At 47.1% G+C, this 22,684-nt stretch overlaps 1 protein-coding gene across 1 annotated transcript in view; it reads left to right on the forward strand.

The window, feature by feature from the left end:
- The window catches only part of LOC147117883 (uncharacterized), a 71,844-nt gene extending 49,392 nt beyond the window's left edge, over nucleotides 1–22,452 (forward strand). The window contains exons 6-10 of the mRNA XM_085989274.1: nucleotides 5,037–5,131; nucleotides 7,851–7,958; nucleotides 11,804–11,865; nucleotides 15,747–16,395; nucleotides 20,761–22,452. Of these exons, the coding sequence (XP_085845400.1) occupies nucleotides 5,037–5,131; nucleotides 7,851–7,958; nucleotides 11,804–11,865; nucleotides 15,747–16,395; nucleotides 20,761–21,278 (1,432 nt within the window). The 3' untranslated portion in view covers nucleotides 21,279–22,452. The remainder of the gene's footprint in view (nucleotides 1–5,036; nucleotides 5,132–7,850; nucleotides 7,959–11,803; nucleotides 11,866–15,746; nucleotides 16,396–20,760) is intronic.
- The last annotated feature ends 232 nt before the right edge of the window (nucleotides 22,453–22,684 follow it).

Genomic DNA, 22,684 nt, shown 5'->3' on the forward strand with positions numbered 1-22,684 from the left:
ACATCATAAGATGACTGCACAGTGTTCAGCGCCATTCACAACTCCTCAGATAATGAAGCAGTCCATGCCCGCACGCAGCAAGACCTGGACGACGTTCAGGCTTGGGCTGATAAGTGGCAGGTAACATTCGCGCCACAGAAGTGCCAGGCAATGACTATCTCTAACAAGCGGGAGCCTAACCATAGCCCCTTGACATTCAACGGCATTACCATCGCCGATTCCCCCACCATCAACATCCTGGGGGTCACCATTGACCAGAAACTTAACTGGACCAGCCACATAAATACTGTGGCAACAAGAACAGGTCAGAGGCTAGGTATTCTGTGGCGAGTGTCTCACCTCCTGACTCCCCAAAGCCTTTCCGCCATCTACAAGGCACAAGTCAGGAGTGTGATGGAATACTCTCCACTTGCCTGGATGAGTGCAGCTGCAACAGCATTCAAGAAGCTCGACACCTGTGGAATTCACTGCCACAGAGGGCGGTGGAGGCCAGTTCATTAAATATATTCAAGAAAGATTTGGATATATTTCTTAAGGCTAAAGGGATCAAGGGATATGGGGAGAAGGCAGGGACAGGGTACTGAATTTGGATGATCAGCCATGATCTCATTGAATGGCGGAGCAGGCTCGAAGGGCCGAATGGCCTACTCCTGCTCCTATCTTCTATGTTTCTATGACACCATCCAGGACAAAGCAGCCCGCTTGATTGGCACCCCACCCACCACCTTAAACATTCACTCCCTCCACCACCGGCACACCGTGACTGCAGTGTGTACCATCTACAAGATGCACTGCAGCAACTCGCCAAGGCTTCTTCGGCAGCACCTCCCAAACCCACGACCTCTTCCACCTAGAAGGACAAGGGCAGCAGGCGCATGGGAATAGCACCACATCCAATTCCCCTCCAAGTCACACACCATCCTGACTTAGAAGTATATCTACGATCCTTCATCGTCGCTGGGTCAAAATCCTGGAACTCCCTCCCTAACAGCACTGTGGGAGCACCTTCACCACACGGACTGCAGCGGTTCAAGAAGGCGGCTCACCACCACCTTCTCAAGGGCAGCTAGGGATGGGCAATAAATGCTGGCCTTGCCAGCGATGCCCACATCCCATAAACAAATAATTTAAAAAAAATTTTTAAAGCTGCTACCTCCGTGTTGTAGTAATGCAGAGGTTGGGGATGGCATTAAAAGGGAAATTAGAGAAGCGTGCAATAAGGGCACAGCAGTCATCATGGGTGACTTTAATCTACATATAGATTGGGCTAACCAAATTGGTAACAATACTGTGGAGGAGGAATTCCTGGAGTGTATACGGGATGGTTTCCTGGACCAATATGTCGAGGAACCAACTAGGGATCAGGCCATCTTAGACTGGGTATTATGCAATGAGAAAGGATTAATTAACAATCTTGTTGTGCGAGGCCCCTTGGGTCGGAGCGATCATAATATGATAGAATTCTTCATTAAGATGGAGAGTGAAGTAGTTGACTCAAAGACTAAGGTCCTGAATTTAAATAAATGGAACTATGATGGTATGAGACGCGAGTTGGGTAGGATTGATTGGGTAATGTCACTCAAAGGGTTGACGGTGGATAGGCAATGGCAAACATTCAAAGATCGCATGGATGAACTACAGAATCTGTTTATCCCAGTTTGGCATAAAAATAAATCAAAAAAGGTGACTCAACTGTGGCTAACCAGGGAAATTAGGGATAACATAAGATCCAAAGAGAGGACATATAAATTGGCCAAAAAAAGCAGCAAACCTGAGGATTGGGAGCAGTTTAGGATTCAGCAAAGGAGGACAAAGGGATTAATTAAGAGGGGGAAAATAGATTATGAAAGTAAGCTTGCAGGGAACATAAAAACTGACTGTAAAAGCTTTTATAGATATGTGAAGAGATAAAGATTGGTGAAGTCAAGCGTAGGTCCCTTACAGTCAGAATCAGGGGAATTTATAATGGGGAACAAAGAAATGGCAGACCAATTAAATACATATTTTGGTTCTGTCTTCACAAAGGAGGACACAAATAACCTCCCAGAGATGTCGGGGAACATCGGGACTAATGAGAGGGAGGAGCTGAAAGAAATCAGTATTTGTAGGGAAATGGTGTTGGGGAAGTTGACAGGATTGAAGGCCGATAAATCCCCAGGGCTTGATAATCTACATCCTAGGGTACTTAAGGAAGTGGTCCTGGAGATAGTAGATGCATTGCGGGTCATCTTCCAGAACTCAATAGACTCTGGAACAGTACCCATGGATTGGAGGGTAGCTAATGTTACCCCACTATTCAAAAAAGGTGGTAGAGAAAAAGCGGGGAATTATAGACTGGTAAGCCTGACATCGGTAGTGGGGAAAATGCTAGAGTCCATTATAAAAGATGTAATAGCAGAGCACTTGGAAAGCAGTGACAGGATCGGACAAAGTCAACATGGATTTACAAAAGATAAATCGTGCTTGACTAATCTACTGGAATTTTTTGAGGATGTAACTGGTAAAATAGATAAGGGAGAACCAGTGGATGTGGTGTATTTGGACTTTCAGAAGGCTTTCGATAAGGTCCCGCATAAGAGATTAGCGTGCAAAATTAAGGCACATGGGATTGGGGGCAAGGTATTGACTTGGATAGAGAACTGGTTGGCAGATAGAAAGCAAAGAGTTGGAATAAACGAGTCGTTTTCTGAGTGGCAGGCAGTGACTAGTGGGGTACTGCAAGGATCGGTCCTAGGACCCCAGCTGTTCACAATATATATTAATGATCTGGACGAGGGAATTGGATGTAGTATCTGCAAATTTGCAGACGACACAAAGCTGGGTGGGAGGGTAAGCTGTGAGGAGGATGTCGTGAAACTCCAATACGATTTGGATAGGTTGGGTGATTGGGCAGAAACATGGCAAATGCGCTATAATGTGGATAAATGTGAGGTTATCCACTTTGGTGGCAAAAACAGGAAGGCAGATTATTATTTGAATGGCAATAGATTGGGAGAAGGGGAAGTGCAAAGAGACCTGGGTGTCCTTGTGCACCAGTCGCTGAAGGTAAGCATGCAGGTGCAGCAGGCGGTTAAGAAGGCAAATGGTATGTTGGCCTTCGTAGCAAGAGGGTTCGAGTACAGGAACAAAGATGTCTTGCTGCAGTTGTACAGGGCCTTGGTGAGATCGCACCTTGAGTATTGTGTGCAGTTTTGGTCGCCTTATCTGAAGAAGGATGTTCTTGCCATGGAAGGAGTGCAGCGAAGATTCACCAGGCTGATACCTGGGATGGCAGGAATGATGTATGAGGAGAGATTGTGTCAATTGGGCTTATACTCACTGGAGTTTAGAAGACTGAGAGGGGATCTCATCGAAACCTATAAAATTCTGTCAGGCCTGGACAGACTAGATGCAGGAAGGATGTTCCCGATGGCCGGGGAGTCCAGAACCAGGGGTCATAATCTAAGGATAAGGGGTAAGCCATTTAGGACTGAGATTTCTTCACCCAGAGAGTGGTGAACCTGTGGAATTCTCTGCCACAGAGGGCGGTGGAGGCCAGTTCATTAAATATATTCAAGAAGGAGTTGGATATATTTCTTAAGGCTAAAGGGATCAAGGGATATGGGGAGAAGGCAAGGACAGGGTACTGAATTTGGAGGATCCGCCATGATCTCATTGAATGGCAGAGCAGGCTCGAGGGGCCGAATGGCCTACTCCTGCTCCTATCTTCTATGTTCTATGTTGTGTCTCGGTCCACGCACAGTGGAGCAGACTTGAGCACAAAAATCTAGGCTGACACTCCAGTGCAGTGCTGAGGGAGTGCTGCACTGTCGGGGACGCTGTTTTTAAATCGAGGCCCCGTCTCCTCTCTCAGGTGGACGTAAAAGATACCGTAGCACTATTTCGAAGAAGAGCAGGGGAGTTATCCCCGGTGTCCTGGGGCCAATATTGATCCCTCAATCACCATCAATAAAACAGATTATCTGGTCATTATCACACTGCTGTTTGTGGGAGCTTGCTGTGCGCAAATTGGCTGCCGCGTTTCCTACATTACAACAGTGACTCCACTTCATAAAGTACTTCATTGGCTGTAAAGCGCTTTGGAACGTCCGGTGGTCGTGAAAGGCCCTATAGAAATGCAAGTCTGTCTTTCTTGTAATGTTGTGGTACTTCTTCTATCTCCCAAGATCTGCCAAGACCAGTCTTTCTTTCTTTCTTTTCCCCACTCAGGGACAATGCAGATCTCCTCTCACCAGCATACCATTGCTAGTTAAACTTTGAACCTTTCGACGAAATGGGTCATGGCCGCTCACTTGCTAACATTCAAACACATTATCGATAAAGTCATATTGCACCCAATATGAAACCGAAGTAACATTAAGACCATTTCCTAGTCTTAGTCTCGCACCTGTGCGCCATCAAGCAGTTCAGAGTCAGTTTGCGAACTCTCAGATTTCCTAAAGAGTTAACGCCACACTTCAACAACAACAACAACAACTTGTATTTATATAGCGCCTTTAACGTAGTAGAACATCCCAAGGTGCTGCACAGGAGTATTTTAAGACAATAAATTTGACACCGATCCACATAAGGAGAAATTAGGGCAGGTGACCAAAAGCTTGGTCAAAGGGGTAGGTTTTAAGGAGCGTCTTAAAGGAGGAAAGAGAAGTAGAGAGGCGGAGAGGTTTAGGGAGGGAATTCCAGAGCTTAGGGCCGAGGCAGCTGAAGGCGTGGCCACCAATGGTGGAGCGATTATTAATCAGGGGATTGCTCAAGAGGGCAGAATTGGAGGAGTGCAGATATCTCAAAGGGTTGTGGGGCTGGAAGAGATTACAGAGATAGGGAGGGGGGCGAGGAGGCCATGGAGGGATTTGAACACAAGGATGAGAATTTTAAAATCGAGGCGTTGCTTAACCGGGAGCCTAAAGGGTTAACGCCACACTTCAAACATACCTCATTTTCTGTAAAGCACTTTGGGACGTCCTGAGGTCGTGAAAGGCTCTGTATGAATGTAAGTCTTTCTTTTTTAATATTTGTACTGCATTTCATTTCCATAGTTGCACAGCCCTTGGATTGATGGAGGATGTACCTGGTAATGCTACAGCTGATGCTGTGTGCATCAATATTGGTGTGTCGACACTGCCCAGTTCAGGTACAGTGGATGCAAAAATTTATGTGACACAATTGTAAGTCTACCATTTGGAGTTCTGCATTGTAATATATACCTCGAGTCTTCAATGGCCTCACTTATCTATACCAAAACGACCTATTCTTCTGAGACGAAAGCAGACAACGCTGCTAAACATTCAGCAGATCAGGCAGCATCTGTGGAGAGAGGAACATTTCAGGTTGACGACCCTGCAGCAGATCTCTTCTGAGAGTTCAGCCATGTTGCCTTTACCATTTTGAACTTTCCAAGCCATTCGATCAATGAAGAAATCTCATAAGAACATAAGAATTAGGAGCAGGCGGTGGCCGTGCGGCCCCCTCCAGCCACCCTGGGGACCGGCACCCCACACCCGTTCCCGACCCCGGGTTAAGATCGACCCCAGTGAATCTGTGGAAGATATGGTTCATTGCCACAGTTGAACAACTGTACGCAGTTTCGGATACCTCCAGTATAGAAAGGAGACCGGAGCCGCGGGAAAAGATGCAAGATAGAGTCGCTGGGATCGTGGTAGTTATAAGTGGGGCATAAAACCAAAAACCTAGTGCTGTATATCTGTAAAGTTATGATGGCTTTTCTACTCTCCTCTTCTGCTCTGCGTACGAGAGAGACGGAGCGTGTGATGTGTGCGTGAATAAGAGCGACAGGCGAAAGAAAATGCTGCCGTCTGGAGTGAATCGGGCCAGTTGGTTTCTAGTTCTTTTTGTTCAATTTGCTAACTGTCTTTGGAGCTGTGGTTATGTACACTAACCTGCTGTTAGTTCTGCCCTGCGTCAGACGGTGGTCCGGTGCGTGTTCTGACGCACAGCCACGTACTCGTTGCGCAATTGCAGTAGGTGGTTTATCATCTTATGCCTCTCGCATATTTTACCCGTACAGTGGTGGTGTAACCCGAATCCTATTTCATAGAGTCATAGGGCTAAAAATTCAGTTGGGCGCCGTTTGGGGCGCCAAGCTCGCCTGGGCGCCGGAATTACCGCTGCAAGCGGAGCCACTTGCGCCATCCGGATATTCAGTTTCTGCGCCCCAAATGGAAGCGGGCCGCTACTCGAGGCTCCCCGCGCCCCACTTGGGGCGCTCACCCTGAATATCGCTGCGCTAAGGGCCGCAGCACCACACGCTGCGGCACGGCATGCTGCGGTACTGCAGGCCTTCCTCCCACTGTTAAGGGGGAGGTGCCTGCAACAGCGCGAGCCCCGCTCGCGAGTGCCGGCAAATGAGCCCGGCACCAAGGAGAAGTGCCGGGCTCTCGGGAAACAGCCGGCAATGCCGCAGGGGCGGGTTAGGAGGCCGGGGACGGAGGTGCTGGGAGGTGGCCGCCGAAAAAGCGGCCGCCCCGCACCTCCACCTTAACTTGCGCCACTACCGCCACAGGTAGGCCCCTGTGAACCGGTCGCTATTTGCGACCGGCGCTAAAGAGGCGGGCGCAACCAAATATGGTCATCGGGGCGGGAGCGGGGCGCTGCGCACACCGATGACGTCATCGGTGGCGGCGCTGCGCTACAGGCTAATGCCGCCATTAGCGCCCCGCTAAATATCGCGGTAGGTGTGGCCAGTGGCGCTAAAGCCACTGAGTGCCCTCTTTGGGCGCAAACTGGTGGCGCAGGCCACTGAATTTCTAGGCCATAGAAATTTACAGCACACGAGGCCATAGGAGGACTAGACAGACTAGATGCAGGAAGGATGTTCCCGATGGCGGGGGAGTCCAGAACCAGGGGTCACAGTCTAAGGATAAGGGGTAAGCCATTTAGGACAGAGAGGAGGAGGAATTTCTTCACCCAGAGTGGTGAACCTGTGGAATTCTCTACCACAGAAGGCAGTAGAGGCCAATTCATTAAATATATTCAAGAAGGAGTTGGATATATTTCTTAAGGCTAAAGGGATCAAGGGATATGGGGAGAAAGCAGGGACAGGGTGATGTAAGAAAAAGGAGACTTACCATCAAGTAACTTTAAAGTAAGCTTTAAGTAACTTATAAACACACTATATACACAAGAGAGGTCTTTACCATGCCTCTGGTAGAAGCCTCTTACAATACTGAACAGACCAGTATTTATACCAGTCCAACAGGAAGTGACATATGACAGGAAGTGAGGTATGTACATAGTTCATAGTTCACAGGAAGTGATGACATAACTTCCCGGAAGTTATCATTTTTATCACATAGGGTACTGAATTTGGATGATCAGCCATGATCTCATTGAATGGCGGAGCAGGCTCGAGGGGCCGAATGGCCTACTCCTGCTCCTATCTTCTATGTTTCTATCTGGTCATTATCACAGTGCTGTTTGTGGGAGCTTGCTGTGCGCAAATTGACTGCCGCGTTTCCTACATTACAACAGTGACCACACTTCAAAAAGTGCTTCATTGGCTGTAAAGCGCTTTGAGACGTCCGGTGGTCGTGAAAGGCGCTATAGAAATGCAAGTCTTGCTTTTTTCTTTCTTTTGGAGTAAGAGCAAGTTATTTCTGAGCACTGCCTGTCACACTGAACACCTCAGCTGGCATTTCATCAGAACATTATTATTTATCTCTAAATCTGATATGCACTGCAGCAAAAGGAGAAAGTAATGTACAGTGGTGTGAGTCACGTGACGTGGTGGCGTGCTGGAGCATTCAGTTCGTTTATCTGCGCAATTACTATGCACTAATAACAGATGTTCAATTATAATCTCACCGCGATTGGGTTTTCTCCTTCCACTGTAGGTGACTCAACGTTGGCAATCGCTGTTGGCCTTGCATGCGGATGTGGAATAATTATCGTGTTTATCTGTGCCATAATATCCCACAGAAAGACTCTGACAACCCTAACAGGTATTTTGAGACCATTTATATGTTTCATAAAAAGCAGTAAGTCGTTAAAAAAAAAACTTTTGCCGCGGCTTCCGGTGTAGCAACTACGAGGCATTGGCCGGGAAATTTCTCGGAACTGCTCCCTCTGCACCGACGGCAGTGTGGCGGAAAACCCCGAACAACTGCGAGGAAATTCCCGGCCGTCATGTTCGCCGTAGTGAGTGCGCATATTAAGACATATAGAAACATAGAAACATAGAAGACAGGAGCAGGAGTAGGCCATTCGGCCCCTCGAGCCTGTTCTGCCATTTAATGAGATCATGGCTGATCATCCAAACTCAGCACCCTGTCCCTGCTTTCTCCCCATATCCCTTGATCCCTTTCGCCTTAAGAAATATATCTAACTCCTTCTTGAATATATTTAATGAATTGGCCTCAACTGCCTTGTGTGGCAGAGAATTCCACAGGTTCACCACTCTCTGGGTGAAGAAATTCCTCCTCATCTCTGTCCTAAATGGCTTACCCCTTATCCTTAGACTGTGACCCCTGGTTCTGGACTCCCCCGCCATCGGGAACATCCTTCCTGCATCTAGTCTGTCTAGTCCTGTTAGAATTTTATAAGTTTCAATGAGATCCCCTCTCATTCTTCTAAACTCTAGCGAGTATAAGCCCAATCGGCCCAATCTCTCCTCATACATCATTCCTGCCATCCCAGGTATCAGTCTGGTGAATCTTCGCTGCACTCCCTCCATGGCAAGAACATCCTTCCTCAGATAAGGCGACCAAAATATAAGATACTGAGGGGGTTAGGGTTAGGGTAGATGCAGAGAGGATGTTTCCCCTCATGGGGAAATCTAGAACTCGGGGGCACAGTTTCAGAATAAAGGGTCGCCCTTTTAGAACTGAGATGAGGAGGAATTTCTTCTCTCAGAGGGTCGTAAATCTGTGGAATTCTCTGCCCCAGAGAGCCGTGGAGGCTGGGTCATTAAATACATTTAAGGTGGAGATAGACAGATTTTTGAACAATAAGGGAGTGAAGGGTTATGGGGAGCGGGCGGGGAAGTGGCTTTGAGCCCAAGATCAGATCAGCCATGATCTTATTGAATGGCGGAGCAGGCTCGAGGGGCCAAGTGGCCTATTCCTGCTCCTATTTCTTATGTTCTTATGTATTCTGTAAGTTCGATTGCCAGGAGATTTCCTCAGGGCGTGTGTGTCGTCCCCCCCCCCCCCCCGCAACTCTGCCGCTGTAACGCGGGGTCAGAGGTTCGGCGCAAGCAAACGGGGTTTCCGCCAAAGTTACGGGGGATGGAGTGGGAGACGCCCCAATGAAATTCCCGTCAGATATATTGTACGAGAAATAAGAACCTCGGGTGGTTTCAGTCTGGAAGGCTGACTTCTGCTGACCCCTGCTGTTAACCGGTACGGTTTATCTGTTGTCATAACAGCAAAAATTACCAGCACTGGTAGTTTATTTGGTTTATTTTTTATTTATTCTTTCATGGGATGTGGGCGTCGCTGGCAAGGCCAGCATTTATTGCCTATCCCTAGTTGCCCTTGAGAAGGTGGTGGTGAGCCGCCTTCTTGAACCGCTGCAGTCCGTGAGGTGAAGGTGCTCCCACAGTGCCGTTAGGGAGGGAGTTCCAGGATTTTGACCCAGCGACGATGAAGGATCGTAGGTATACTTCTAAGTCAGGATGGTGTGTGACTTGGAGGGAACTTGCAGGTGGTGGTGTTCCTGTGCGCCTGCTGCCCTTGTCCTTCTAGGTGGTAGAGGTCGCAGGTTTGGGAAGGAACGGCGATATATTTCCAAGTCAGGATGGTGTGGTACTTTACATTACATAGGATTACATAGGATATTCAGCACAGAAACAGGCCATTCGGCCCAACGAGTCCATGCCGGCATTTATGCTCCACTCGAGCCTCCTCCCGTCTTTCCTCATCTAAATCTATCAGCATAACCCTCTATTCCCTTCTCCCCCATGTGCTTGTCCAGCCTCCCCTTAAATGCATCTGTACTATTCGCTTCAACCACTCCCTGTGGTAGCGAGTTCCACATTCTCACCACTCTCTGGGTAAAGAAGTTTCTTCTGAATTCCTTATTTGATTTTTTTGGTGACTATCTTATATTGATGGCCTCTAGTTTTGCTCTTCCCCACAAGTGGAAACACTCTCTCTCTATCCACTCTATCAAAACTTTTCATGATTTTAAAGACCTCTATTAGGTCACCCCTCAACCTTCTCTTTTCAAACCTGTTCATCCTTTCCTGATATGTATACCCTCACATTTCTGGTATCATCCTTGTAAATCTTCTCTGCACCCTCTCCAGTGCCTCTATATCCTTTTTATAATATTGTGACCAGAACTGTACACAGTACTCCAAGTGTGGTCTAACCAAGGTTCTATACAGGTTTAGCATAACTTCACTACTTTTCAATTCTATCCCTCTAGAAATAAACCCTAGTGCTTGGTTTGCTTTTTTTATGGCCTTGTTAACCAGTGTCGATAATTTTAGTGATTTGTGTATTTGTACTCCTAGATCCCTTTGTTCCTCTACCCCATTTAGATTCTTATTTTCCAAGTAGTATGTGACCTCCCTATTTTTCTTACCAAAATGTAATACCTCACATTTATCTGTGTTGAATTTCATTGTGTTGACTTGGAGGGGAACCTGGAGGTGGTGGTGTTCCCATGCGCCTGCCGGCCTTGCCCTTCTACGTGGCAGAGGTCGCGGGTTTGGGAGGTGCTGCCGAAGAATCCTTGTGCCTCTTGTAGATGGTACACACTGCAGCCACAGTGCGCCGGTGGTGGAGGGAGTCAATGGCCCAGAAATTCCGTTCGCAGGCCTCCCCCTGGCGGAGGGCGGCGATTTGGAAAAATCTGCGCCTGGACCGGAGGGCTCCCGGGAGGCGCAGAATTCCGTTGCTGTGCCGCTTCAAACTACCGGTGCACAGGGCCCGCGTATCCCAGAGGCACAGGTAGTTCGCAGCGTCCCTGGGATCACGTGGGCCATGGGGAGCCAATCAGAGCAGGGAACCTCCATTCATAGATTTGACAGGGAGACCTGTCAAATATATGAATAGAGATCAGCCCCAAAACCTAAGTAAAACTTCAAATAGATTTTTTTTAAATCACATTTTTAAAATGACTATAAATTACATAAATTAACTATTTTAAACAAAAATTTAATTTTTTTAAAAAATTATTAAAGTTTTTAACGGGGCTAAAAATAAACTTAACTTTCTTTAAAGTATTTTAAAATGATAAATCAATGGAAATTTTTTTTTTACTTTCTTCAACTGTTAGCCTGGTAAAAGCAGGCCTTGCGCCCAGGAGCTGCCGGCTGTATGCCTGCTTTTCCAGGCGCAGGTGTTTCAAACTTACCTGGACTGAAGCAACTGTGGAAAAAACGGAAGTTTCAGCCGTACGCGCTGCCTCTCCGGCGCAGGCGTTTGATCTGTGAAGCCCTTTCTTCACAGAACAGAAGTTCTGGTTTCCAGCGTATGCGCAGTGCATGCCTAAAACCGGCATTTCCGTTGGCCCTACGAGTGAGTACACAGCGTGTACACACCCATAGGGAACAGAATTTATGGGCCATAGTTTAAGGTGCACCAGTCTCAGTAGTGGTAGCTAATATTGGTTTTATTGACTAGTAGTGGTAGTTTATTGGTTTTATTGCAATAGTTGTGGTAGTTTATTGGGTTTAAGCACCAATGGTGATCTGCGTAAGTTAAGGATGACTTTTTATTCTGTGTGTGCCTCGTGGTATAAATGACATTTGGTTTTATGGGAAAATAGAATTGCTGTTAATTTCAGCTGTCCTGTTTCTGCTTCTGTATCATAAACTGGTGTTTTGTCTTTCATGCAGATTGTGCTCAACAAAGAATCGCTGATGCCTGGTGCAGCATTAGGGGGAAAAAGAGAAGCGAGGTCGGTTTGAAAACAAAATCCGTGCAATAAATTGTAGAACTGGGAAGCCAATTAAGTACTTTGTGAAGTGTAGTCACTGTTGTAATGTAGGAAATGCAGCAGCCAATTTGTGCACAGCAAGCTCCCACAAACAGCAATGTGATAATGACCAGATCATCTGTTTTAGTGATGTTGATTGAGGGATAAATATTGGCCCCAGGACACCGGGGAGAACTCCCCTGCTCTTCTTCAAAATAGTGGCCGTGGGATCTTTAACGTCCACCTGAGAGAGCAGACGGGGCCTCGGTTTAACGTCTCATCCGAAAGACGGCACCTCCGACAGTGCAGTACTCCCTCAGTACTGCACTGGGAGCGTCAGCCTAGCCTTATGTGCTCAAGTCCCTGGAGTGGGATTTGAACCCACAACCTTCTGACTCAGAGGCGATTGTGCTACCAACCGACACTAAAACAATAGGGCCCTTCAAATTCACTTAGTTTTAAAGGGAAACGGTTTCTATTGCATTGCCACACCATCTTAAAATGTTATTAAAGGAGAGAGCTGGACTATTATGGTGGCTCTCAGTCTAATTATCAGCTTACCATTATGAATAAACTTGGCCGATTGCCGACGCTCTGAGATTTTTGCACCCTTACCAGAATTGCTAGTATCATCACAGTGAATTATTCGGCAGAAAATTCCACCCTACCCCGCCCCCCCCCCCCCCCACCCTAAACAGCCTCAAATTCTGCCCCGCGAGGCTCGGGAACAGAATGCTTTCCAGTTCATTCAGCATTAAGCACTGTCAGGTGACCCTCTGCCCTGTCCTCTGAATGTGCCTCAGGCTTCACACTCAGAAGAGCAGCAATATTTTTTTTCTATTTCCCACACCAGCTATTCTGCAGCTCATCTGAGTGGGATTGCAATTAGCACCGAACCAGGGGCCAGCTTTGTGCAGTTGCGCCCGTGCCTATTGGAATCTGAGTTAAGAGTTCCCAAGCCAATTTCGCAATGGTGACTTACAGCCAGCAATCAGAAGACACTTTCTTCCTGCAGTCTGGCCTGGATTTGAAACCCATTGCACCACCTGGTTTCTGACCTGACAATGCAACGCAGTATCCGTAATATAATTTCCAAATGAGAGCTAATTTTATTGGTAATTTAACGCTGGACACATACACTATAGCGCACATATTCACCGTAGACCTAGACTTGCTGACCTACATTGGCTCCCAGTCCAGCAGCGCCTCGATTTCAAAATTCTCATCCTTGTTTTCAAATCCCTCCATGGTCCTCGTCCCTCCCTATCTCTGAAATCTCCTTCAGCCCCACAACCCCCCGAGATATCTGTGCTCCTCTAATTCTGCCCTCTTGAGCATCCCTGATTTTAATCGCTCCACCATCGGTGGCCGTGCCTTCAGCTGCCGAGGCCCTAAGCTCTGGAATTCCCTCCCTAAACCTCTCCGCCTCGCTACCTCTCTTTCCTCCTTTCAGACGCTCCTTTAAACCTACCTGTTTGACCAAGCTTTTGGTCACCTGCCCTAATTTATCCTTATGTGGCTCGGTGTCAAATTTTTTGTCTTAAAATACTCCTGTGCAGCGCCTTGGGACATTTTACTACGTTAAAGGCGCTATATAAATGCATGTTATTGTTGTAGAGCATTTGACACTGAGCCACGTAAGGGGATATTAGGGCTGATGACCAAAAGAGAGGAAGAAAGAGAGGCGGAGAGGATCAGGGAGGGAATTCCAGAGCTCAGGACCCAGGCAGCTGAAGGCAATGGTGGTGCGATTATAATCGGGGATGCTCAAGAGGCCAGAATTGGAGGAGCGCAGAGATCTCGGAAGGTTGTGGGCAATGTTCCCTCTAATTTTTATTTTAGGTGCGCGGTCCCTTTTCTTTTCCAGGCCTGAGCGGGGCCTCCCGATCGCTGCGCGGCCAACACGCCCGCTCAGCTTAGGGGGAATGTGGGGCTGGAGGAGGTAACGGAGATGGAGAGGGGGCAAGGCCATGGAGTCATTTGAAAACAAGGACGATCATTTTAAAATCGTGGTGTTGCCGGGCCGGGAGCCGCCCGTGTTAGCTCACTGGTTGCACTAACTCTCCGTGAAACAAACTTGCGTATTCTCAGTTGAGTTCCTAGTGAGCATGAGCCCGAAGCAGCGGTCCTAATTCAGTGGTAATTCTGCTCCCAGATTTTGCCCAATGACAGTAAAAACCAGCAGAGGATCGTGAGAGAGACAGATTTTCCCTGTCTTGTGCCCAGAAGAGTGCCTGGTCTATTCCGTCTTCGTAATATCGCCCGTCTCCGCCCTTACTTCAACTTAATCGGCTGCTGAAACCCTCATCCAGGCCTTTGTTACCTCTAGACTTGACTATTCCAACGCACTCCTGGCCGGCCTCCCACATTCTACCCTCCGTAAACTTGAGGTCATCCAAAACTCGGCCACCCGTGTCCTAACTCGCACCAGGTCCCGTTCACCCATCACCCCCTGTGCTCGCTGACCTACATTGGTTCCCAGTTAAGCAACGCCTCGATTTTAAAATTCTCATCCTTTGTTTTCAAATCCCTCCGTGGCCTCCTCGCCCCCCCCCCTATCTCTGTAACCTCCTCCAGCCCCATAATCCCCCTGGACCTCTGTGCTCCACCTATTCTGGCCTTTTGAGCATCCCCAATTTTAATTCGCTCCACCATTGGCGGCCGTGCCTTCAGCTGCCTGGGCCCTGAGCTCTGCAATTCCCTCCCTAAACCTCTCCGCCTCTCTACCTCTTTCCTCCTTTAAGATGCTCCTTAAAAACTACCTCTTTGACCAAGCTTTTGGTCACCTGTCCTAACATCTCCTTATATGGCCGGCGTCAATTTATTTTTTTGATAACGCTCCTGTGTAGCGCCTTGGTGATGTGTTATTACGTTCTAGACCCAACTCCAAATAACCACACTGGGCAAGGCTGGTATCAGAAAAGTCACGATAGGACAATGATGGCGCACCTTCTACCGCTCAGTGCGTTGGTGCAATACTTCTTCTTAGGCAGTCCCTCGGAACCGAGGATGACTTGCTTCCACATTAAAAGTGAGTTCTCAGGTGACTGATGAGTCCAATGCGGGACCTACAGTCTCTGTCACAGGTGGGGCAGACGCTGGTTGAAGGGGCGGGTGGGTGGGGTGCTTGGGTTGACGTGCACTCCTTCCGCTATTTGCGCTTGGCTTCCGCTTGCTCCCGGCAAAGCGACTCGAGGTGTTCAGCGCCTTCCCGGATGCTTCTCCTCCACTTTGTGCGGTCTTGGGCCAGGGATTCCCAGGTGTCGGTTGGGGATGTTGCACTTTTTCAAGGAGGCTTTGAGGGTGTCCTTGAAGCGTTTCCTCTGCCCACCTGGGGCTCTCTTGCCGTGTCGGAGCTCCGAGTAGAGCGCTTGTTTTGGGAGTCTCGTATCATGCAATACACCATGGCACCAGGCCATCACTTTCCACAACCTTTCTGAGTACGTGTTACCAAGGGGAGATGTCACTGCTTCTCTCTGCTGCCCATAAACAAATAATGTGGCAATGGTATTTAAATATACTGGAATTTGATTTAAAGGAGCATTTATGTATTCAGATGACACTGCTTATCAACTTGCAGCAGTAAGCTTTTGTAAGCTGGAGAAGGAACACTATTAGCATTTCAATTCCATCAGCCCTAAGAGACTCACCGTTAAACGAGTGAATTTGCAACTTTCCTTTTAGGTATTAAACATCAAAACCTGCAAAACAAATTTAAATCTGGTTCACTGCTGTTTCATTAATATGTACACACACACACACACACACACACACACACGATTCAGTCAAAGCTTAATGCTTCCCTTGAGCTCCTTTGTACTTTTCTAATCGCCGCGTCTGAAAATTTTCTGTTGCTTTTCAAGGGTAATCCTCCTGTGGACCCGGCGATTGGCAAGCTGCCAACTGATAACCGCAACTGGGATCCAGAGAGTGAGTGGCTTTTCCCGTCGAAGAAGCTGGTAGGGGCAACAGAGCAAGCCAATGGCTCCGTATTCTACGCATTTACGGAACGGCCACGTTGTAGCTGCATTTCGATCCCTTCCTGTGAGGTTGAGTCCCTGTGCTGTGCCACACACTCGCCAAGGATCCCGAGAGAGAATCCGGAGGGGGCGTACTACTTCGGAGACGAAGGGGGAGGTCCCAGCACAACTCTTTCGCAAGATCCAAGCGCAGGAACTTCCACTAACCCTCTGTTGTCTTCGGGGTACGAGATCGGGGAGTCAATTCACAGTAATTTATCCACGCGAGAGAGCAGAAACAGTGCCGAGGCAGCTCCCTTCAGAGACAGCCAAGGGCATGCACCCTCAGGGAGTGCATCTCCATTGTCTGCCAGACAGTCAGGCACAGATCGTACTCCAAAGTGCAATTGTCACACGGGTCATCAAAGTAACTCTACCAGCTCCAATCAGAAGCCTGAGAATATCCCTGGGCACAGTTCTACCAACCCAGGCTCTGACCACCCGAATCCAGCTGATGATAGCAGTCACAAGTCAGGAAATTCAACTCCTTCTGGTAAGTTAACCTGTTTATCTTAAGCACATTAACACCTTTGCTATACAGGAATCCCTCCCCAACCGCCGGGGATACGTCCTTGAAAACCCCCGTGGTCAGTAAAACCGCGGTTGGCAAATACAGTATAAATGTTCAAATAATGACACAATAAAAAAGAATATAAAAGCAATAAAATCATGTTATTTACCTTGATCCTAATTTTAAAACATGCGTATACGCAAAATTCACTGCCACGGTTGGCAAAAGTTGTCGCAGAGAGGAAACTGTGTATACTTGAAATCCACGTATGGCAAAACCGCAGTTGGGGCGGGATTCCTGTATAAAAAAAGCACATACCTGTAGTATAAGAATTAGGAGCAGGAGTCGGCCATACGGCCCCTCGAGCCTGCTCCGCCATTCAATAAGATCATGGCTGATCTTCGACCTCAACTCCACTTTCCCGGCCAATCCCCATATAAAGGGGGAAAAAGGGAAAGACTTGCATTTATATAGCGATTTTCACGACCACCGGACGTCTCAATTCCCCTAGAGTCCAAAAACCTACCTAAGAAAGGATATACTTGCCATAGAGGGAGTGCAGCGAAGGTTCACCAGACTGATTCCTGGGATGGCAGGACTGTCATATGAGGAGAGATTGGGTCGACTAGGCCTGTATTCACTAGTGTTTAGAAGAATGAGAGGGGATCTCATTGAAAGGTATAAAATTCTGACAGGGCTAGGCAGACTGGATGCAGGGAGGATGGTTCCCCTGGCTGAGGGGTCTAGAACGAGGGGTCACAGTCTCAGGATACGGGGTAGAACATTTAGGACTGAGAAGAGGAGAAATTTCTTCACTCTGAGGGTGGCGAACCTGTGGCATTCTCTACCACAGAAGGCTGTGGAGGCCAAGTCACTGAATATATTTAAGAAGGAGATAGATAGATTTCTAGACACAAAAGGCATCAAGGGGTAGGGGAGAGAGCGGGAATATGGTATTGAGATAGAGGATCAGCCATGATCATATTGAATGGTGGAGCAGGCTCGAGGGGCCGAATGGGCGACTCCTGCTCCTATTTTTCTATGTTTCTATCGATCTCAGCCCTGAATATACTCAACGACTGAGCCTCCACAGCCCTCTGGGATAGAGAATTCCAAAGATTCACAACTCTCTGAGTGAAGAAATTTCTCCTCATCTCAGTCCTAAATGGCCGACCCCTTATCAGAAGTGCTCGTACATGAACTTTTCTCATTGGATGTCGTACCCTAGAAGTGCTTGTTTGATCTGTTATGAAGAGTACAAATGTTTTTATTCCTTCTCATTCTCCTTTGGTGTCATCTTAGTTTGGTTTGCTGTTGATGTTCGATTCACGGGGAAACTGTCGATTACTAAAACTTTCTGGGAGAATTTACTGCCATTAATTTACCCACAATATCTCTCTCACACAATGAGCTGGCCATTGAAAAAGAGAGCAGCGCACAATAAAGACAGACTTGCATTTCTACAGCGTCTTTCACGACCTCAGGATGTCCCAAAGCGCTTTACGGCCAATGAAGTACTTTCTGAAGTGTAGTCACTGTTGTAATGTAGGAAACACGGCAGCCATTTTGCGCACAGCAAGCTCCCACAAACAGCAATGTGACAATGACCAGATAATCTGTTTCAGTGATGTTGAATCCTCTAAATCAACTGTGATCTACAATTAGAAGGTAATTAAGCACTGGGAATAGCAGTGGGAAGGCTGTTTACTTATCAAAATTTGCATAGCTGGCAAAACTGAGTGGGAAAAGTAATTTTACAAAGTATTGCAAAGTAGTTGTCGCAGAGAAAGGAGCCGCACTAATCCTCTGACTCAACCGTGAACTTGAATTAGGAGGCATTTGAGCGCCTGAAACAGTAGAGCATCGTAACAACATCGTATTCACAGGAACAGGCCATTCGGCCCAACTGGTCCGTGCCGGTATTTCTGCTCCACACCAGCCTCCTCCCACCCCATTTCATCTCACCCCATCAACATATCCTGCTATTTCCTTCTCCCTCATGTGCTTATCCAACTTCCCCTTAAATGCATCTATACTATTCGCCTCAACCGCTCCCTGTGGTAGCGAGTTCCACATTCTCACCACTCTCTGGGTAAAGAAGTTTCTCCTGAATTCCCTATTGGATTTATCAGTAACTCACTTATATTTATGGCCCCTAGTTCTGATCTCGCCCACAAGTGGAAACATCTTCTCTACGTCTACCTTCTAACAGATCACCCCTGCAGTCTTCCCCTTTCTTGAGAAGAGAGCCCCAGCCTGTTCAGCCTTTCCTGATTGGTATAACCTCTCAGTTATGGTATCATTCTAGTAAAAAAAAATGAATGCACCTTCTCCAGTGCCTCTATATCCTTCTTATAATATGGAGACCAGAACTAGCTTGACAAGCCAGGAGCTGCAGACCCTTGTTCAAGGGTCAAGGAAGAGGAGGGTCACAATATAGCTCCTGGAGATCTCGGACCAGCAGAATTCCAATAGGTTATCAGCGAAGGCTTGGAGCCAACACAAGTGCCAAGAGACGGCGCAGTGACAAACAACCTGACATCATTCACGCGTCACTCAATTTATACCCTTAACTTGATAATCCTGCAGAGAATCTTTTTGGGATTGTACAGAATAGTACCGCACGAGACTAAAGGATGAGTGTCAACTCTGGCTCAGTGGGTCGCATGCTCGCCTCTGAGTCAGAAGGTTCTGGGTTCATGGTCCCGCTCCAGAGACTTGAGCACGTAAATCTAGGCTGACACTCCCAGTGAGGGAGCGCTGCACCATCGGAGGTGCCGTCTTTCGGGTGAGACGTTAAAACCGAGGCCCCGTCTGATCTCTCAGATAACATGGTATTATTTCGAAGAAGAGCAGGGGAGTTCTCCCCGGTGTCCTGGGGCCAATATTTATCCCTCAATCAACATCACTAAAAGCAGATTATCTGGTCATTATCACATTGCTGTTTGTGGGAGCTTGCTGTGCACAATTGGCTGCCGTGTTTCCTACATTACAACAGTGACTCCACTTCAAAAAGTACTTAATTGGCTGTAAAGCGATTTTGGACGTCCTGAGGATGTGAAAGGCGCTATATAAATGCAATTCTTTCTTTCTTAATTGAATTTAGCACACAGAATCCATTTCCCACTGCCAGCACTGTGGACTGAAGTAATTCGCAATCCCATTGTTGTTGCTGCTTTGCCAACAATTCCCGTTGGCAAAATCCTTGCTGCTGACAGTCATTTCTAGCCTTTTATCTCCTTTACTTCTCTTCACTGAACTCATTTTGACCCAGGTTTTGATATTATGCTTTTACTTCTCAGCGGTGTGCATTGTTACCAAAGGTCTATTTCTGAAAGTGTCTAATTTATTTACAGCTATTTCCCTCCCAGTGGATTCTCTCAACTCCCCGGACATAGTTTACCCTTTGTATCGTTGTACTCTGATGTCTCGCACATAGCTCCTATCAGCATGTCAAAACGAAATATATTAGGTGTGTCCAAATATTTTCCAGTTCACAGTTACTGATAATTCCCAATTTGCTGCTGTATGCATGACTAGATCCACTAGATTGATCCCTGGATGGCCTGGCCAATATTTATCCCTCAACCAACATAACAAAAAAAAAAAATTATCTGGTCATTATCACATTGCTGTTTGTGGGACCTTGCTGTGCGCAAATTGGCTGCTGCGTTTCCTACATTACAACAGTGACTCCACTTCAAAAATGCTTCATTGACAGTAAAACGCTTTGAGATGTCCAGTGGTTGTGAAAGGCGCTATGTAAATGCAAGTCTTTCTTTCTTTCTTTCTGGGTTGAAAGAGTTGTCCTACGATGAGAGATTGAGTAGATTGGGCCGATACTCTCTGGAGTTTAGAAGAATGGGAGGTGATCTCATTGAAACATACAAGATTCTGAGGGGGATTGACAGGGTAGATGCTGAGAGGTTGTTTCCTCTGGCTGGAGAGTCTAGAACCAGGGGTCACAGTCTCAGGATAAGGGGTCGGCCATTTAAGACTGGGATGAGGAGGAATTTCTTCACTCGGAGGGTTGTGAATCTTTGAAATTCTCTGCCCCAGAGGGCTGTGGATGCTGAGTCGTTGAGTATATTCAAGGCTGAGATCAATAGATTTTTGGACTCTAGGGGAATTGAGGGATATGGAGATCGGGCGGGAAAGTGGAGCTGAGGTAGAAGATCAGCCACGATCTTATTGAATGGCGGAGCGGGCTCGAGGGGCCGTATGCTCCTAATTTTTATGTTCTTGTGACATGCACCAGGACACTGATTCAGTGATTCAAGTATTTAATACTAAAAAGTCAGTCTATAAACCGCTATATTAAACTTTTTTTTCCACTTAATTCTTTAGGCTTTTCGTCTGGTGGTAGTACGACATACAATACTAGTGGCCAATCGGTGCTGAGTGTTGGGAGTTCGGTTATTTTCAACGTAGTTGTCAATGTGAATCATGCTGCAGAACAGGACAAGAGAGGAGACGTGAATGCCAGGCCCAACCTTCCCACGAAAGAAGAAGACAAGCGAGACAGCTCGAGAGGAAATGACAGGTTCCCCACGGAAGAGGAGGAGGAGAAACCAGGCAGTAAGTGCGGCCCCGAGACAGGCACAGGAACCCCTGTGGAAGAGGAACTCTCCGCGCAGCCGCTGTGTGTCCCCGTGCAGGAAGAGCAAAGCAGCGTTAACGGCCGTCAGCCGAGCTTCCCTAAGCAAGAAAGACAAAACAGCGGAGAAAGCTGGGGGAAAAACCCGAGCTTCGCCAGAAAAACAGTCGAACAGGAAAGCCGGGAGCATCCGAAAGAAAGTACCTTCTTTCCCGTGCAAGAAGATGGCAAATCTGAACATTTACCGAAAGCAGAGGAGAATCCATGAGCAGACCTCTTGAGCTCGAAATGCTGCATTGAAGTGCTGAACGATATATATGTGCTTTGAAAGTAATATGAACCACAACCGGACATTGTACACTAACATTCTGGGAGGGGTGCTAGCGGCATATTACTTCTAGGTACAGGAGGCTAAGGAAATAGGTTTTTTAGCTTTTTATATGTTCGATATGTCTTTCTGCTATCTTTACTGCCAGATTGGAATTACTTTTCAGCCTCACGGGGGCGTTATACCATTTGTGACAGTGTCAACGGCAGATATTTCTGTTTACAGCACGGGAGGATGGTAGAACATTAAAAGGCTGCAACCCACACTTCAGCAATAACAACAGCAAGTTGCATTTATCTAGCGCCTCTAACATAGCAAAACATCCCAAGGTGCTTCACAGGAGCGATTATCCGACAAAATTTGACACCGAGCCACATAAAGAGAAATTAGGGCAGGTGACCAAAAGCTTGGTCAAAGAGGTCGGGTTTTAAGGAACGTCTTAAAGAAGGAGAGAGAGGCGGAGAGCAACGTTCCCTTTAAGCTGCACAGCTGCTCCGGGGACCCCGCGCAGCCGGCTTGCCAGCTTTTCAATGCAATAACTGCGGATTCACGGTATTTTGAATGGCAGGGCCGCGCGGTCCCTTTAAGGGACTGCGCGGTGCCAAGAAAAAAATAGAGGGAGCACTGGTAGAGAGATGGAGAGGCTTAGGGAAGGAATTCCAGAGCTTAGGGCCATAGCATCTGAGAGCACGGCCGCCAGCGGTGGAGCGAGTAAAATCAGGGGATGCACAATTTTTATAGGTTATTGGTCTTTGTATCAAAAATGTTCATGATCAAAATAGGAAAATGCTTCGGTGAAAGAGGCGGCTCATAACAAAAAAAATTCATGTGCACGTCTAAAAGATTTGGATAATTCAATTACCAACCTTCTTCCTGAAGGAGAAAAGGGAACTGCTGGCGTTTTGCTTAGTGGTGTGAGGGCTAACAGTTTGGGAATCTCCCACCAGTATTGTTAAAAAGGCTGAAGTGAAGAGTAGTGAATGTACAGGGTGGATTGATGTGATTATTAGCTGAATTCTGGGTCCCTCTGCTGGTAACGGTTATCCTAATCATGCTTTTATTTTTGTACAGCAACAAAAAACCTTTATTGAAATAAAATGTCTCTTATATACAATAGGTTGGGATGGACAAAACGCTCAATATAACTAAGCTTGAGAGATTTGACTATATATCACTGTAAAAGAATTGAAACAAAGGATAAATGTGTGTTAAAAAAGAAAAAAACAAACAGAAGATAGGAGCAGGAGTAGGCCATTCGGCCCCTCGAGCCTGCTCCGGCATTCAATGAGATCATGGCTGATCATCCAAATTCAGTACCCTGTCCCTGCCTTCTCCCCATATCCCTT

The sequence above is a fragment of the Somniosus microcephalus genome, chromosome 5, assembly GCF_052327205.1.
Source record: "Somniosus microcephalus isolate GS21.2 chromosome 5, FLI_Smic_1.0, whole genome shotgun sequence".
Classification (NCBI taxonomy): Eukaryota; Metazoa; Chordata; class Chondrichthyes; order Squaliformes; family Somniosidae; genus Somniosus; species Somniosus microcephalus.